At 43.3% G+C, this 18,978-nt stretch overlaps 1 protein-coding gene across 1 annotated transcript in view; it reads left to right on the top strand.

The window, feature by feature from the left end:
- Positions 1-4,628: 4,628 nt before the first annotated feature.
- pparab (peroxisome proliferator-activated receptor alpha b) overlaps positions 4,629-18,978 on the top strand; it is a gene marked incomplete at both ends in the record, with an annotated part of 15,158 nt that continues 808 nt past the window's right edge. The window contains 5 exons of the mRNA XM_079223943.1: positions 4,629-4,836; positions 6,889-7,052; positions 9,061-9,199; positions 13,610-13,809; positions 17,567-18,020. Of these exons, the coding sequence (XP_079080069.1) occupies positions 4,629-4,836; positions 6,889-7,052; positions 9,061-9,199; positions 13,610-13,809; positions 17,567-18,020 (1,165 nt within the window). The remainder of the gene's footprint in view (positions 4,837-6,888; positions 7,053-9,060; positions 9,200-13,609; positions 13,810-17,566; positions 18,021-18,978) is intronic.

The raw sequence follows: 18,978 nt of genomic DNA, 5'->3' as shown, positions 1-18,978 counted from the left end.
ATAAATCAATCTGCTCTTAAACTGCATTACCTCATAACAGTAATGTAAATTGCCAAATCCCAGTGCTGGCTTAATGTCAGTGGTGATGGATTGAACAACTCAAGCAAGTTTCTGATAGATATTCATTACGTACACAAATGAGTGGAAACCAATGGGTGTCTGGAAAAAACACAGTAATTCCAAAAATATGAAACTTTAAAGCATGCATTTAAAATCAGCTTTAAGAATGTCAAGTAACCATCAAACCTGAATTGACAAGGTTAGTGACCTGAAAGCTAAACGATTGAACCATCACACGGCTCATCCGTCGCAGACCACATCTAAAGTCCAATGTCAATCACTTTGCCTGTACTTTGGTCAATCTCCATAATGATAAGAGGGCGCCGGCCAGCATATCAGCCCCCGAGTGATAAGCGTTGAGTTGAGTGTTTACACTGTGGGCATGGTGCAGACTGAACTCATAGAGGGAACAAACAAATGGACAAGCGGAGCTGGCTGGTCAGCCCCATCAGCCCATACTCCTGCTCTAAGACCACCGGTATGCCCCCTGGAGACCTTCTTCTGACAGGCCTGTTAGCACTCGGACCACGGGATGGGTGGATTAAACATTAACGTGTGGTCTGCCCTCTCTCATAAGAGTCCTACAAACTCATGGAAAGAGCTGGATGTCATATTGTCAGGGATCAAAGTTGCATGGAAGACTTCAATTTTTTGGATGAGGAAGGTAGGGCAGTCGTGTTTTGCTACCTTAAGTTGCTATTAGGTTTCCATATTCTACATATGAGCAGTCTTTGGGGGGAAAAAAACACGTTTTATAGACTGGGAGCAATACTGGAGACAAATAATATGTGAAGAACGAATCTCTCTTCTATCTGCGCTCATTGCCAAGGTATGTTCCACTGTACTTGGAAGGACTACAATGTTTTCTTCAGTACTGCTTTTTTCTCCACGCCTTGGCAAGACAAGCCTGTACGCACCTCTAGTGTGCTGGTCCGCTGCCAGCTTTGTCTGTGTTTTCTTGTCAACGTACTCTTTGCTGTTTGTATACCTCACTGATGATGGATTTGGAAAGCCTAGATACACGGTCTCTGGATACCCCAGAGACCCTGGTTGGTCGTGGAGGCCGTGTGTCATTACGCCTTCCTGTTGTCAGCCCGTGTGGCTGTAGAGATGCCACACGATCGGATAACATGAAGCGAGACTGTCGGGCCTCAACAGTGCAAGTGATTTACACATCATTTCCCGTGAAGCGCTCAGTCGGTTGTGTTGACCGACTTGATTGCTGTTCTAAGTGTTTTCCTGTTGGGAGAGTCGGAGGATGTCTACATGCTTGCGTCGCATATCATTTTCTTGTTTATCCGCCCCGGCCGGAGCTTACCAGCTGCTTCATGGCCTGTCTGTCTAACGCTATGGATGAGCGTAACATGGGGGAGGGAGAGGGAAATCCATCGGACAGTATGGATTATTTCTGCTCCACTCATACATCCGGCTCTGCGATCACTGGTACAGACTTGCCAACATTTAAGTCCGTAGTGGTGGTAGGTTGTAGCCATCTTCACATGCCTTCTGCCCGCCCTCTGCCGCTGATTTCAAAGCCTGTGCGTCGGCATTGCTATGGCATCGCCATGGCGACGTCGGTGGCCCCTTGGTTAGTGGTCTTTTGTCAGTGTGGCCCCCTCCTCCTGCCCCCTTTTGGACCCTAACTCCAACCCTAACCCACACAATCTCATGTGACCTTGCTCATCTTCCTCTGTGTGCAGTGCCCTCAGCAAGATCGGTTGAGTGAGCACAAGAGGGGTCTTGACCCAAAAGACAAAGGCTCGCTGTTACCGTAGGAACCTCTGTCTTCTTTGCCTCACTTGCTTAACTCCGTCTCGCACGCCGCTGATAAAGACCCCGTAATGTAGCGTAACTGACATTCCTCTCCACCCCACTATGTCTCTGTCTCAATCCTCAAGGCCTCTGCAGCTAAGCAGCTTTGTGTTGACTGTACATCGCCATGCTGCATGTTGATGGCAACACAAGGTTCACTTTGTCCACTTCATAGTGCTAGGAGTTGTGCATGAGTTCAGTTGAGGATTTTAATTTAGTAGAAAGTCATGCATACAAAAAATGAGTTCTTTTGATCGTCTGTAAGTCCAAATGTATCTAACTTTACAAGTAGATAATACTTCCACCAGGTTAATGTGGTGTAATCTAAATAGAGAGCATGGAGGTTGGTCAAGCTGTAGCCAGGAAGCTTCTTTATTTCCCCCTCGAAGCGATACTATGATGTGACGGTGCTGAGTGAAGTGAGTGTATGAAACAGGATGTCCTCTGAAGGAAGACCTGAGGGTCAGGAGCTAGTGGCTGAATGCTAAAGAGGTCTGCTTTATCCTAGCGGAGCTAACACTGCCTCCATTCAGACGTCCAAGTGCATTGAAGAGTGAGTTGCTCAGTAAGGCGGCCCGCTCGCATGCCAGGTTTCTTTTCTGTTAAGTGGGAATCTTCAGCTCCTTAACTATTCGATTCAGTTTAGTTCCTGTTGGCTGTGGTTCTTGTTAAAACTTTATTCATTGCGTTGTATTCTGGACCCTGTATTAAACCTGAAAATGCTGACCGTTTCACTGAAAATACTGCCATGTTTATGGCTTGCTTTATTGTGTCTCCTAATGGCTTCTGCCCTAAAACATTGGGATGTCGTAGCTCCAAAATCTCGCTTTTTAAGATGCTAAATCTAAAATGTGCTGTGACATTAGTTTTCCGTGCAGGAGCAGTTAGGCTAATTTCTTTATTTATTATTTTTCCACCTCTGCCGTCAATGGACTGCACTTGCATTACTTTTCGACAAGTCAGAGTTTTGTATTAGACAAAAGTGCTCTAAAAATTACCACTTGATTGGACATGGACCAGGCGTTATTTCCATGCTGTTGTTATTTGTTAAAATCTCCGTTATATTCCTGATCTGCTTGAGTCATGCTTCAAGCCTGGAAGTAGTATGGACTTTCTTACGGTTCTTCCATTTTCCCTTCTATTTAAAGGGTTAAAATGTCACTTTTCAAGAAGAAATTACTTTGATTGTTTAAGTGCTTTATACAAGATTGGCAGCATTCCTTTTGCCTCTCAACATGGTGACGGTTGATGCTCACAGCGCAAACGATGGCAAAAGTGCTGAAAGAATCGATGCCGTTTACCTGAAGGGTGAACCTCGGATGGATGCCATGAGCGCAGTGCAGAGCAGCGGGCGTGAACTACTCCAGTGGAGCGTGCTCACGTGCGCTCACGTGCACTAAAATACATGCACGGCCTGTCTGGCTATGTCAACAAAGCAAGGAGAAGCTCTGATTGACACGCGCAGAGGGAGAGCGATCATTCTCAGCTCAGATGGACGTTACTCCGAGGTATCTTTTAGTTTGCTGCTCTGAATCCCGTACTGCGCCTTTAACAGCCACTTAACCCAAAGTGTCACGTTTTGCTTCATCTAGTTGGTTTGCCCTCGACACTCGTAGCGAAAGTATGCGATGATCTATACATTCCTTTGCTACTTCAATGGAATGCCAATCGTGTCTGTCATTGGATCTTTAAAATCGACTCACAGGGATCAGCGAGGGGCAGAAACGTTTTAAGTATGCGACAAACAGCCTGCACTGCATTTCACAGTACAGGTGTAAGATAAGAGTAAACTTAAAGCTGCCAGTCGTAAAAGGTGTGGAAGGGCTGAGTATAAGCAGCAGCTGCCACGTCGTTGCCGTACAGCCACCCCTCAACCTCCCCCTTGTTTTGATGTTCTTAGTGGGGCCCGATGGAAATGGGCTTACTGAAGATTGACCCAGTTTACATGCGGATGTGTGAAGGTCTAATATGTGATGTAAGGTCCATTCCCGCTGCTAGTCTTACAAAGCTTAACTAACCAGCTCCTCCCACTGTGCAATCTAGCAACATCTCACCCATCGGCGGTTCAAGACGTTGTCTGTTACGTCTCCTCCAGCCAAAACCAGACATATCGCAGCACGGCCTGAACCAGCCTAGTGACCTACATTCCTCCCACACGTCCCCTTGCTTCACCCTCTGTCCTCCACGTCTTTCTCTTTCTGCAGCGCTATGTGGTTTACAAGGATACGGTTACTGTGTTTGGAGTGAACGGCTCAAGAGCGGAGGGGCTCTGTGTTTTGTCATAAGATACTCCGTAACCTTCATTCCCTTGATGACCCCCTCAGAGCAACGTGCGGGGACGGCCACACGTTGCGTCAGCATTAAGTCTGAGTGTATTATGCATTATGTTTGCAGTGCGTATTTCTGTGTGCACTGACTGGGTTACGAGTACTTCCAAGTCAATGACGCTGACTTTGTAGTCGTCACTACCAAACAAATGTTATCGTGCGAACTACCCTAGGATGGTGAACATAATATGTGCTAAATGCCAGCATGTTAGCATTGTCATTGTTGCCCTCATTAGCAAGCCTCTAGAAAATCAGACAGAGGTGACCTTTAGAAATGAATTATCACCGTGTCTTCATCTGCATTCACTACTTTGTGTTTCCAAGTGACCTCTTTGACCTCTCGGTCTTTGTTTTTTTCACCCCCCCCCCCCCCATCCTGTCCCTCCAGTCTGATGAGTGAAGGTGCCGGCAGCCCGCTCCTGCACCGCGATGGTCGACATGGAGAGCCACTACCATCCCCCGTCACCCCTGGAGGACTCGGTGCTGGGCAGCCCCCTGTGCGGCAATGACGCCTTCATCGGCGGCATGGAGGAGCTCCACGACATCTCCCAGTCCATCAACGATGACGCTCTCAGCTCCTTCGATGTCCTCGAATACCAGTCCTCCAGCAATGGCTCGGAAGGTTCCACTGTTCTAGGTGAAGTCTCCTTATCGTTGAATTAAAAAATGATCGATGCAGATTATTGATAATGTAGTGAAATATCATGGGGTTCACTCCCATACGGGTTCACTCCCATACGGTCCTTTCCCAGCTTCAAAGTGCCCCCGGCAGCTCAGTGTAATCTCCTCACCATTGCTGTTGTTGTTGAAGCATGGGTTCCTCAGTTTAACCCCTAATCCCTTATATGCACCAACTGCATGTTCGGAGAGGACATATACTTTGGCAAATTTAACCTTTTGCCTTGAACTACAACAAAGCTGCTCCACAATCCTTTGACAGCCAATTGTTTACTCAGGTTGTTGGATTCACTTTAGCCCTCCTTTGGTTGTAATCGGTTTGTCCTCGTCTCTGATCTACTGTGTGTCTTGATACTCTTCCTTATTCCTTCCTTATTTCTTCTCCTTTTTTGTTATTTATGTTTTCTATAGTTCCCTGATTAGCCTCTTTCTTTCTTTCCTTCTCCAGCCCTTCTCCTCGCCCCACATCCAATGAAGAATTCACACATTCCTTAGCCACCATGCACCACCTCTCAGGAAACATCCATTTTACCGCTATGTTTCCTTCTGAATAAACCCTTACCCTAGTCACATGGGAATCTGGGAAATGTATGCTGATTACCAGATTATGCAAGAAGTGAAGAAGTTGCAAATAGTCCAGAAAGATTAACATTTAATGGAAGAATAGAGCGTAGGGAAAAGAGAAAAGTGAGGGAAGTATGGGGAGACGGTGTTGTGGAAACATTTTATGATGTCACGGAAGAGTCTGGGAGTTCAGGATTTATGTATGTTCGGGAGTGCTGCTGTAAACAGAAACACCGACACACTTTTCTTGTCCACATTTGGTGGAAACATGTGCACCAGGCAGGAACACGGCTCCATGTATGCTGCCAAATATCACTTATCCCCATTCTGGCGTCTCTAAACCAACTCATGTGGCTTGACTTGGTGCCACTGTTTTGTACCCTCGCGCCTTTGCTATTTATGTTCCATGTTCTTCCCAAGCATGTGGCCCTCTCAAGGTGGAAATAGAAAACTATTGGACACCTATGACCTGTCATCCCTGAGAAGGATAAGTAACGCTACTCCATCAATGTTATGCAATAGTGACAGGCAAGAGGTCAAGCTGTTCTTTTAAATTCCACAAGTTCTTCGCCTGAGTGAGGTGACACAGCATTTGCAGCCATTCAGGAACATTTTCATTTTCCACCAAGACAATGACTCGACTGTTGTCTGATTGTGGTGACAATATCAACTTGTGGCCTAATAAAAAAGTATGATGAGTCATCACGTGTGATACTTTTAAAAAAAAGTATTACATTGTGGACGAGATGCATGAAACCGAACACAGCAAACTGACTTTTACAAGACTTGTTTCCGACGACCGGTTCTTTGATGGTTATTGTCTACGAGGAGTCATCCAGTTATCGTCCATGTCCGGTGTCGTGCAAAATCCACACTCAACATACATTATTACGTTTCAAAATGTGGACGTCATCAGTAGTTCCAGTGCAATAAAGACCATTATTACATACACAATGCACATAAACAGTTAAATGGGTGTGCACGTGTTCTCTGAACACATACCCAGAGACTAAAAGTAGGTCTACAGCACCAACGAAATGATGCATACTGAGGCCCACTTTCAAATCAGATATGATTTTTCCACGTGTGGGGTCAATAAGAGCCATTGTCTCATTGAATGTGCAGTTGCGGGTGGCACCATTGTGAGAAGCTCTGTGCACAAAAATGAGCCTTTCCTCTACTTTTTTCTCCACTGGATCTGCCTGGGGCACCGCGAAAGAAAATGTGGATCTGTTTTCGACTCATTTCCAGAATTGGCTAAATATTTGCCTTCTATAAAAGCTTGGAAAATACAATTTTCTTTTGGAAAAATAAGGCCAGCGCTATTCAAGATGTTTAGGAGTCAAATATTTCCATCCACAAATTTGGTGCTTTGGTGAAACAATGCGGTCTCAAGAAGCGTTTGTTCGATGACGTGTCTAATCGCCCATGTGCTTGTGTTCTGTAGATGCCCTGACGCCGGCATCCAGCCCGTCGTCGGTCGTTTACGGGTTGGCAGCGGGCCAGGAGGAGTTCTCTTCTGCCTCCTCGTCGCTCAACCTGGAGTGTCGAGTTTGTGCTGACCGAGCCTCGGGCTACCACTATGGAGTTCACGCCTGCGAGGGCTGCAAGGTGAGACGACGAGTGGTTCTCGTCTTTACATTTCAATCACTTCCTCCCACAGCTCAAGCACAGACGAGCCAATAATCACAAACTGTCTCCTGACTCTACACAATAAAACCATATTGAAACGACGGGGAAAAAAAGAAGACATGCCCAGAGGCCGTGTGTCTTGTGACTACTGATAACTCTGAAAAGCATCAGAACTACCCGGCTCAGCCTTCACACGTGGTCGCTCAATAATCCTCCAGTTAATTGTTTACCAGTCATGTTGAAGAGCAACCATGGGCTGTTTTTCAAAAGGCACCGGAGGACTTTAAGTGTGTGCATTTGTTTTTAAACCTACAGTATATATTTTTCTTCTTTTCTATGAGTCGCTGAAGGTAAAAAAGGAAAAACCTGAAGGGAAAGTGGTTGAAGTGAGACATTATTACACCCCCGCTATATAAAGTGCAGCCGTGGAAGTATAGTACAGTGGAAGTATAAATGTCAGGAAGTAATACATAGACTCAGCAACTCCATCATGTCTCCACGCTGTTGCATAAACATTCATATATATCGCAGCCGGCGCAAACTGAGTTTGTGCAGTGGCAGAATGATTGTTTCATGTGGTTTTGTATATATTTGCATCAATACAGAAGTGTCTACACTGAACAAAGGCCTTGGTGAGTCCACAGGGCAGGAGCCACAGCTGTGTGACGTATGCGGAGTGAAGCCGTATGGCTGTAAAACAATAGGTTATCACAACAGTCAAGGTGCATTTGTGTAGCTTGTCCTACCTTTTTAGGAGGGAGTCATTAAAAGTGCATCTATCAGAAGTGGCCTATGAAGGGCCAACTTCTTGCAGCAGGAGCTGGATCAGCTGAAGTCAGCGTTTCTCAATGGGCTCAATGGCACATTTCAAAAGCTACGATATGGGTCTCCAAATGGAACTCGAACGAGGGAATTTGCACAGTTTATGGAATGCGTTTTAACGTCTAGGCCGCTTAAACGCCACAAAGCAGCCTATACATACTTGTAAAATAGCGCTGGGGTAGCTGTCAAAATATCACATGACCATGTGACCACCTGTATTTACCAGGTGTTGGGGTCCGTGTGCAGAGTGTGAATGGTGAATAGTAAGAGAGAAGATTATAGATTATTGCCCCAAACTGATCTTTGGACTGTCTTGATGAGATTTCGGAGGTCTTCAAGTCTTTTTTCTTTTTTTGAAAGTCTGATCGGTGCATGTGAATGCTTGACAGAACTCGGCCCGTCAAATCCCAGAGAAGAGCAAAAAACAAAACCTCACATGTGAAATTACCAGAATTGTTCTCATTTTGTCTTAAAGTATCCTTGTATACTCGCACACGTACGTGTATACCATTCATTTTGCGATCATGGAACAGTCATGGGAGGAGGCTAACTCCGGGGTGTCGACACACTGATCCTCTTTGACAGTGGACACGAGCAATGTCAGTATGAAGCCCACTTGGCCTGAACATCCTGTCACCCTTGTTCTGTGCATGTATGTCGGTTGGAGGTTAGTGGGTGACAGTCTGGGATGAAGTTCCAATTTTTGCTATAAAATATGGCTTAATATGTTATGAAGCAATTCCCCAGGACATTATCTTCCCTCCAGCCAACCGCACACGTGCCTCTTGGCCCATCTGTTCACTGCCTTTTGTCAAGATTGTGTCCGAGAAGAGAAACTGATGGGGAAACTGTATGATATAGCCCTGCACCATTCATATGGGAATAAATCACTCCACTTTCCAAAACAAATCTTCTTTTCTTCTTGTTTTTACTGGATCCTGAAACTGGTTTCATAACAGATATGATTCAATAAACCGTTATTGATCCCCAGAGGGGGAATTCAGGTGATGGCAGACTTAATTAAAAGGTAATTTTCTGATCTGGTCCATCGGGTTCATGTCTCATGCATCCATCTTTTTTTTTTAAAGAATCAACACCAATTGCATATGTTGCTTCATGTGAGCAGTGTTCCCATTCTAACAATGTTCTCCCCTCATTCCTTTAGGGATTCTTTCGGCGGACCATCCGTCTGAAGCTGGAGTATGACAAGTGTGAGCGTCGCTGCAAGATCCAAAAAAAGAACCGCAACAAGTGCCAATACTGCCGCTTCCAGAAGTGCCTGTCGGTGGGCATGTCCCACAACGGTGAGTCCTACGGGGCGGGGCAGGTCTGTGCTGTGCGCCAAGCCCAGCACGTACACACTCACTCACATGCATTGTTCTTGTTACCTGTAAACACACTTTACTTAACAGAGTACCACAGTGGTAGAGATGCAGAAGAAAGATTAGAGACAGACACACACACACACACACACACACACACACACACACACACACACACACATAATTAGTATGAATAGGAAATTGAACACCACAGTTGGGTGTTAAATTGCATGTTAAGGCAATGCTCTACTAATCCAGGCTGTTGAATGGCTTCTTCCAAATGTACCCATTTAATCTTTGGGACCGTGAGTATTTTCTTTTTATTCAGAAAAAGACCACTTAGAGCTGCAACTCATTCATGTGCAGGACATGGTCCGTCTATCTTTGTGCCCACTGCAGCCTTTACACCGCTGGATCATATTAAATTGCAAAAGCTGAACCCACTGAACCCCTTTGGTTGCATCTATGGGAAATCACATGATTACGTGACTCACAAAAAAAATGGTCACCCTTGCTGCACAGATTGAGCTGAAGATTTTTTTTAAAAGCCCAATTCTAAAGGGCCAAAATGTCACAATAATGAATGACATAACGAATAATGCTAATTAATATTAATCGCATTTAAATGAAACCATATTGCATTTGTTTTGTCGCTGGAAGAGAGCCTGCATTCTGTTTTACAGTAATAATATTAACATTTAAAAAAGTCATGATTTTAAGTTTGACTTTATTCACTATAGAGTCAAATTTAATTGTCAAATTAGTAATATACTTTTATTCTTGGGAAACAATTAATTTAATCTATTGCAATTGTCTTCCCATAACATTGCAGCATTTCCTTTTTTTTTTTTTAAGTTGAATTTTCTTTTCCCAAGAGTGACCCTAATACTGGAAAAAAATACGACAACTATTTTATGACGATTAGTCCAGCTCATGCTTCTGCCGTTTGCGGTTCAGTCTGGACTGTTGCAGAGAAAACGCCTGCACATCTGTGAACAATCCAGAACACAATATTGTCTTAAGCAGCCGTGAGGTGATGCTGATGTAAGGCTTTTATCTTTGTTTGGAATACAGGAATATTGAGGTCAAAGTTTGCGACTCTGGTGAAGGCTGTTTACACTGTGTAAACATACAACATGGCATGCTGACCCCGGGTCAAGGTCAATGTCCTGATTGGGAAAGAAACACTGATTTTTTTTTTTTTTTAAAGCTGACATGTGTATGCGAGTTTGTGTGGGCGTGTAGGTGTCTTTTCTGATCTGTTGGAGGATATTTTTAAAAGAAGAATGGGGGGGAAAAGGTCAAAGTCAGACGCTGGGGTTTACATATAGACTGTGCACACTTTGCAGATATTCCACCCCGGTGGCAGTGAACGTGAGGTTGCAGAGGCCGTACTGAGCGTCTTTATTTAGTCCCACGGGGTCATTGACTGAGGCGGCTTCCTCGGGGCACAGCCCAGATTTGGACGATCGTACGATTCATGTATTCCTGTCAGCGCCACTTCCTCTAGCGGTGTTAGTGTATGGAGTTTCATGAGCTTAAATGTAACCGTAGAAGGGGAGGAAGGAGATTTGAGACCAGTGCAACCGGATCGTTTGGGGTCTGGTGGTCGAAGAGACAACGAGACCAAACTACTGCTAATTCTAGAGCTTTGTCCCTCTCTTTGTATCGACGGACAATTGATTCTCCCTTTCTGAAACTATTCAGCAGTTTTAATGTATTTTTAAATAGAAAAATCAACACGGGATCAGACGTCATCAGAACGGGGAAAACTTAGAACGTTCTGTGTATTATACAGTTTACCGATTTAAAATAATGTTGCAATAAAGCACATTGAGTTATGTACATATACACATACATATATATATTTCTTTTTTTAAATTGCCAAAATGTCAAAGGGTGAATTGTACACTTTTTATTAGGCTGATTTAATTTCTCTTCTTAAGTATGCTATATCAACAACATTCAGTTTTTTCTGACGCAACAGCAAATATTTTGTATTATCACACAACACATGCGTGATCGTTTGTTTCTTTTCTTCTCCAAAAACTCAATAATACATCAAATCTCATGTACTACAAACAAATCATTTAATGCGTCTGCTGTTTGTAGGGGAAATAGCCGTAATAATAAGTCTTACGGTAGCAAAGGAGGTGTTTAATGGCTGGAATCGCCCTCTACAAATGAGCCCTAGAAACATTTAATTTAATGGGATGACAGACTGTCTCTCACCCCTCCTCCCCACTCGAGTCACTAGGAGATGGATTTATGCTCGGCTTAACATCACTCACTTCCTCTCATCTTAATTAGACTTGACTCTAGCCCAGGCGTTCTCTGTTGAGCTTTACCAGTTTCAGATGATCCATCCACTTTGTGAGCAGTAATCTAATGGGCCTGCATGCTGTCTGCTAGATCAGTACCTCCATCCCCGCTCAGGCCTGGATTTGTTTCCACAGTCAGCGGCTTGTTGGAAAACGGGGGAAATCAAATCTCCTTTTTATGCTTTTATTGTCTCGTAAAGGCAGGCGGTTGGTATAGCTGGATGTTGGGATCTCAGAGAGGTGTGTGTGTGTGTGTGTGTGTGTGTGTGTGTGTGTGTGTGTGTGTGTGTGTGTGTGTGTGTGTGTGTGTGTGTGTGTGTGTGTCAGCTTTTGCCCCTTCAAATTGGCAGGGAGGGGTTAAAACAGTTCATCTCTAATCTCATTGGTCAAATGGGATCAGGATGCCGGCATCCTCTCGTAGAAAAACATCTCTTGTATAGTGTTGAAGCCCACCTTGTAATATGTAGTAACCTTTTGTGTTCATTCATAATTTTATATTGTTGTAACGCATGACAAAGGAAGTTGTTTTACCTTTTTCTTTGTTGATAGAGATTGATTCTGTTTCCGTTCTTAGTGTCTATTTTCAATTGTGCTTTGTTGGCATGAAGAATGAGGCTAAAGCAGAAAGACAAAGACTAAGTAAGGGAATTAGTCCACTCTTTTATTTATTTTTTTCAGGCATCTAAATACTTCACCGCTATGCATTTAACTTCATTTAAAGGGAAATGTTTTTGATCTGAACTGATTTTGTTTCTCACCCTGGCGTTTTATAGAGCGTTCTCTGGCATGATGCAATACAGTGACTTGCTTTTTTAAGAAACTATTATTAGAATATTTAAAATATTCATAATAATAATAATGGCTATATGATTAACTACTCATACCATGAAACAAAGAAGCCCATTACAAAAAAAACACAACCATCCCAAATGCCTGAGGCTTCAGACAAATTTGGGCTGTTTTCCAGCAAATAAACAACTGTCAGGGTTGTGTCAGTGCAGGTAAAATAAGCAACCTGTAGAATTTAGCCCGGGTTGGCCACGGCTCAGCTCAGGCCACCCTCTGGCTCAGCCAAGTGTTGTTTTTATCTATTCACTGTCGGGGTGAGAGTCAGGTGATGTTTGTGTCTTTTGTGTACCTTCAATAGAGAACAGGTCTGTGTTTTACTGACCTTTCAGTCAGTACCTTTGCAATATTGTTCTCATTAGAATTAGATTGTGCGTCTAGTGCTGGGCACTGTGCTGTTATAGATCGAGTTGCTGTTGTAGTCTCTTTTTTTTTCTCCTGTCATCACAGAAAATAATAATCATTATTCTCTTTTTCTTAATTAAAGAAAATGTATATTATCTTGTTATAGAATTTTATTTATATATATATTTTTTTTTTTTAATAAAATTGAAGTTCTCTGACTTAAATAAAGGCACAGGGCTGCAATTAGCTTTATATGTAATGATAATTAATTTATATTGCAATAAAAAAAAGCCAGATTCTAGAAGCATCACTTGTGGACATCAAGTCCTTGTTTTTCACTCGGTATGCCGTCGAGTGTCATTTAGACTTTTCACCTGAATATGACATTATGGTTGTCAAGGAAACAGAGTACTGTTCTCAAATGAATTTATTGGGGTAAATAAGGCTTTGACACCAGATGTCAGGAAAACAGTGAACACGGTAGCCAGAGCGCAGCTTTCTTCGTTTTTAGTGATGCTATTTATGATCATTTCATTTCAACTCTGCCATATGCTTTGTTTGGACAGATTTCATACTTTCTGGATACACTAAATCTTTTTTTGTTTTTTTGTCTCTGCTGATGTGTTGGCATTAATTCATTTGATGTAGCGTAGCTTTTCAGAGATTTAGAAAATGATTCTTCCATTATGTAAATACTCTGTTTTATTGAATGTGCTGTTTATGATGATAGTACTAATAATAGTTAATCTAATATTCACATTGTATTCATTGCATTTTCTGCAACGTCTGTCACACTGTAAAATCCATCTGTGACTTGACAGATTCATACTGGCGCAAATTCTGTGCTCTTCGTCTGACTTTGGATCTGCTTTGCTTTCAGCCATCCGTTTTGGCCGGATGCCCCAGTCGGAGAAGCTAAAGCTGAAGGCGGAGATGGTAACGGGGGACAGGGAGGTGGGAGACCCCCAGGTGGCCGACCAGAAGACGCTGGCCCGGCAGATTTACGAGGCCTACCTCAAGAACTTCAACATGAACAAGGCCAAGGCTCGAACCATCCTCACCGGCAAGACCACCACACCTGTACGTTGATTAAGAGTAGTGGGTTGGTGAGTGAAAGGTGTCGCGTGTGTGGATTGCGTGTCCACGGCTCCTCTCATTACCAGAGTTTCCTCACATGTCAAGGTCACGTTGTCTTGCAACTTTGAATGTATTTCCTCTCCATTGGAGGGATTTAGATCTAATTATATTGCACATTTGAAACTGTGCAATAGAAGAAATGTCTCAATATGACCTGGCAGCCTGACCCCCTCAGAGACTAAGCGCAGCCAACCGATGACAGAAATAACTTACTCAATCGGTAGCCCAAGCCAAGGACAAGGAAACATCTGTATCTGTATAAAGAGCCAGTGTATGAGCCCATCACTTCTCCCTCCACTGCCCGCTTGCCTCCCTCCATGCCTGCACTCTTTTCATCACCCGTGCCCTACCTCACTGAAAACAGTCGCTCACAGCCTCTAGTTTCTTTCATTTTCCTTTAATCAGAAGTGGGAGGGTCAGTAACTGCAACCCAGAGTTGTTGTGAATTCCATGGATGGATGTGTGAATAAGGTCAAGAAGGACAGGTCAGTCCGAGTGCACGTCCATGTTTAAACACACACCTCCCCCTCTGCTCCTGGAGATCAAAGCTCTTCGATGGATAAGTGTTCATTTAGAGTCCAGAGGAGGTCGATGGGGGGCGTCAGTTGGATATGCACATCGTGTTTGATCCACCCCTTGATTTGAGTGCTCCCTCACGGTGTCACGGCACTTTTCTACAACATGGAGCTTCCAATAGGGCTGGCCGCGAATTTAATATGATAATTTATCGTCTTTCAATGGTATCGTATCGTGATTAAATCCTATCTCGAGATACACAATTACATCATCTAAGTTGATAATTACGCTTAGTAATTAGTCTAATTACTACTTAGTATTTGTGTGCTTGCAGCTGGAAATATTAATTTAGTTTTTCACTTGAAACTGTTCTGTTCATTTTGCACTTGTAATTTGTCTACCATGCGTAGTTACCATGTGGTTATTTCATATAGACTGTTTATTTATGGACTGAGCCATAAAACATGCTATATTGTGATATCTCCATTGAGATATGAAATTACCTTTTATCGGGATAGAAGATGTTTGCCATATCGCCCAGCCCGACTCCCATTAAAGTTTCACACCGCTCTGTACAGATTCCGACACGTCTCAAACATTTGATTCCGGGATTGTTTGTGAACAGTTTAGCATGAAATAGCTTTCTAATCTTATTTGGATCTGAGTCAGACATTTTCCAGTTAGACTCATCCGTCTCAACGTCTGGCATGAAAACTGAGCCATAATTGTGTCATGTTTGTCTACTGTGTCCTTTTCATTTGTGTAAAGCAACTATCCGTTTTATTGTCTGACTGAACTGGTTTCGCCGGGCTATAATTCATACTAATTGTACATGTAATTTTGACAGTGTCTTTAAATAATAAGCAGCTATAGAAATGTCAAGCTGCTGCTCTGGGCGACACCGATAACTGGGTATGATCACGTGACTTTTTGGATAATATAAGTGTGAGAATGCCTTTTTAGAATTTGTCACTATTATCACCAGGGCTTTAAATTAATGATCATTTTCATTATCGATTATTCTGCCCGCTAATCCTCCTATTGAGTTCTATGAGGAAGTTCAGAATAGCAAATCTTACCTGAGGAAGGCAGGTGCATTGTTCTTATTTAGCAGCGTGGCTCTCATGATGGTTATGTTGGTCCGCTGGTCATTTTGTTGGTCCGCCGCTTCGGTCCACACTGAAACATCTCAACTATTTGATAGATTGCCGTGATATTTTGTCCAGAAACCCAGAGAGGATGAAGCCTACCTTGGTAATCTCCTGACTTGTCATCGAGTGCCGGCATCAGGGTGAGACATTTCCATCAGCAAGAGCAGCACTTAGCATATGCTAGCATGCTAACATGCTACACAAAGACATTGAAGATGAGGTGAATGTCAGCCTGTAGCTCAAAGCATTATTGCTTTAGCAGAGTTGCTTTAGCAGAGTTGCTTTAGCATGCGTGTTAACGTGCTGTAATCTTGAAGTTGTGTTTTCATCAGAGCGAACGGAACGTTACGCTAAGCTAAGCCTAAACAGACTTTGTTTTCTCACGTGTGTTGCAGCAGTTAGTCGGGTAAAGTGTAGCGCTATCTGTACAACTGTGCAATTCTGCTTTCAGTGTAAATTGTGTGAATATTTATTGAAGCGAATGGTCTGCAATCCTGAGCGTCCATAAGTTTGTAGCTGCCAGTTCAAGGAGAGTAATTCTGCCGCCATGGAAATCTTGACAGTCAACAAGGACTGTGGTCTTTGTTCCTTTTCGAGCCACTGGAGTAACAGCGGCTGAGGCTGTTGTGACAATAAGTTAATGATTCTGGCTTCTTTGCTTCTAAAAAGAGGCATAGCATGTCCTTCACAAAACCTTAAAAAATATTTAGCGTCCACGATCAGCCTTGTTTCCAGGCATTCTCACTCCGAAACTACTATTCCAGGGTCAACATTTTGATAGTTGCAACAAGTTGTTCAGAAGAACATTATGGTAACTATGCCAACTTGTTTGTTATAATATGATCGGTCACAACTGGTGATAAAGTGTTGTGTTGACACTCAAGCCCACATTTAGCGTGGCCCTCTGAGTCAGGGCTCTGATATGATGTGAAGTAGCAGGTGGAGCTGCTCATCAGATGGTGTAACTCGTCCACTATGGGAACAGTGACGCAGCTAAAAACACTTATTAGGTAGAATCAAGGGCATCGCTGCCACCAGAGCATGTGTATACAGAGCGGCTTACCTTTACCGTGGTAAGCCTGCTTTGCTTTTGAATATTATTTACAAGGGGGTTTTGGCCATGATGGCTGGATAATAGTTTCATACAAGCACCACATGAAAACACAAATGGCTAAATTAAAAACCAAACTTAAAAACTGCATAAAAAATTCACTTAAGAGACAACACACTTAAAACAAACAAGCAAATTTCATCAACCAAAACAATTCTTTCAGCGTTGGGACAAGTACATTCAGTGCTCAAATTTTTAAAAATCTTGCACGCTTATAAAATAAAATGTTTAAAATGTCTCGCACCAAGATGAGGGTGCAAAAGCTTTAATAATGCTTCACCAAAAACAGTGCAGGTTCTAGGAATGACGTTCCTAATTCATCTGTTTGATCGGAGGTGGCAACTACTGAGAGAACATCCTGAATCAAACATTTTCAAAGAAGATGAACTTGAGTTAAGGTTTTCTTTGCAGCAAAAGAAAAACAACATTTCTTTCTAGGTATAACGTTTTATAAAACGGATTATCTTCCTGGAAAAAAAACAGGTATTTAGAAGTTGAGAACTTATAACCCGCTGCACAAAGACAGGAAGTCACCTTTTATTATTTACAGTACTTCAGCTGTCTTCTTTGACCTTGAGAAGCATATCATGTTGGTTTTAGCGCAAGTCTCAACAGCTCCAACTTAAACTATGTTCCTATATGTCTAGAGAAATGATTTGCCTCTCAAACCCCTTGTGTTAAATGACGATGTAGTTGTATGGTATAGCGGTTCATGGCTTAGCCTCTCCTTTCAGTAAGGATTATGGGTAAACATCACATTCATGACCAGATATTTGCGGACTCAGCTTCTTCATATTAATGTAGTCAGGTGTATTTATGTAATGTATGTCTAAATAGGAGTGACTGTACTGACTGTGTTGTTGTACATTTTTAACTATACCTGCCACATATCGCTCACACGAGTTTGTCCTCGTCTCCGCAGCCGTTCGTCATCCACGACATGGAGACCCTCAAGCTGGCCGAGCAGACGCTGGTGGCCAAGATGGTGGGCTCAGGTGGAACGGTGAAGGACCGCGAGGCAGAAGTTCGGATTTTCCACTGCTGCCAGTGCACGTCGGTGGAAACCGTCACCGAGCTCACGGAGTTCGCGAAGTCCGTCCCCGGGTTCTCGAGCCTGGACCTCAACGACCAGGTGACTCTCTTGAAATACGGCGTGTACGAGGCCCTCTTTGCCATGCTCGCCTCCAGTATGAACAAGGACGGCCTTCTCGTCGCGTACGGCTCGGGCTTCATCACCCGGGAGTTCCTCAAGAGCCTGCGGCGGCCGTTCAGTGACATGATGGAGCCAAAGTTCCAGTTTGCGATGAAGTTTAACGCGATGGAGCTGGACGACAGTGACCTGGCTCTGTTCGTGGCCGCTATCATCTGCTGTGGAGGTGAGGGCGCAGGAAAAACAATGATGTTCACGATTAAACTGTTAATTTGCTGTATTGGCTAAGTTCTTTCTTCTTTTGATCTTTGAGGACTTTGAATCTCTCTCAAAGCAAATGGTTCCATATGACACAAATTGCAGACATTGCGAAAGCATTCGGGTACTACCCAGTGGTGTATAGTAACGAAGTAGAAATACTTTGTTACTGTACTTAAGTAGTTTTTTGTGATATCTGTACTCTACTTTACTATTTATATTTCTGTTTACTTTTACTTCACTGCATTTTGCAAAGAAAACTGGCACTTTTACTCCGATACATTTCCCCTGAAACCTTCGTTACTCGCTATAAAATCAAATCTATCTTTAGAAAAAAAATAAACACATCCGGGACTGTGGTGGAACACAGACTCCACCAAGCAGGTTTTGCGAATCACAATATTCTGCATTTTCCCTCTACATCCTCTAGCCCAGCGGTCACAAACCTCTATGCGTCACGGACCGGTTACGTGAAGACAATATATTCACGGACCGGGTCCGACCTCGGAGAGACGGGAGACAACAACACCTGACGTGTGTTCATTATGTCGAGTCTACTGACTCTACTCCTAACTAAACCTTTAGTCCAGTCTACTGCTTAACTTATAACCCGCTGCACAAAGACAGGATGTTGAAATGGACGCATGTTTTCATGCTTTTTTGGCGATCTCAGGATACTCTGCCTTGGTTTTAATCCAGAACACCGACAGAGTTAAAGCAGACTTAAATTTCATTTTTAGAGTAACGTAACATCTTGACATGTGTCACTAGGTTCCGTCTGAGGTTACCACAGACGGATGTATCCGGTCCTTTTTCACAATAAAACATCTTCCCGGCCTTGATTTTTTATTTTTTTATTTATTTAATTTAAATCTTTCTTTCTTTCTGTGCGGCCTGGTACCAAGGGCCCCACGGCCCGGTACCAA

This window comes from Taurulus bubalis (assembly GCF_910589615.1).
Source record: "Taurulus bubalis genome assembly, chromosome: 9".
NCBI classification, from domain to species: Eukaryota; Metazoa; Chordata; class Actinopteri; order Perciformes; family Cottidae; genus Taurulus; species Taurulus bubalis.
The sequence above is the reverse complement of the archived record's forward strand: the minus strand, read 5'-3'. Positions and strand labels throughout refer to the sequence as shown.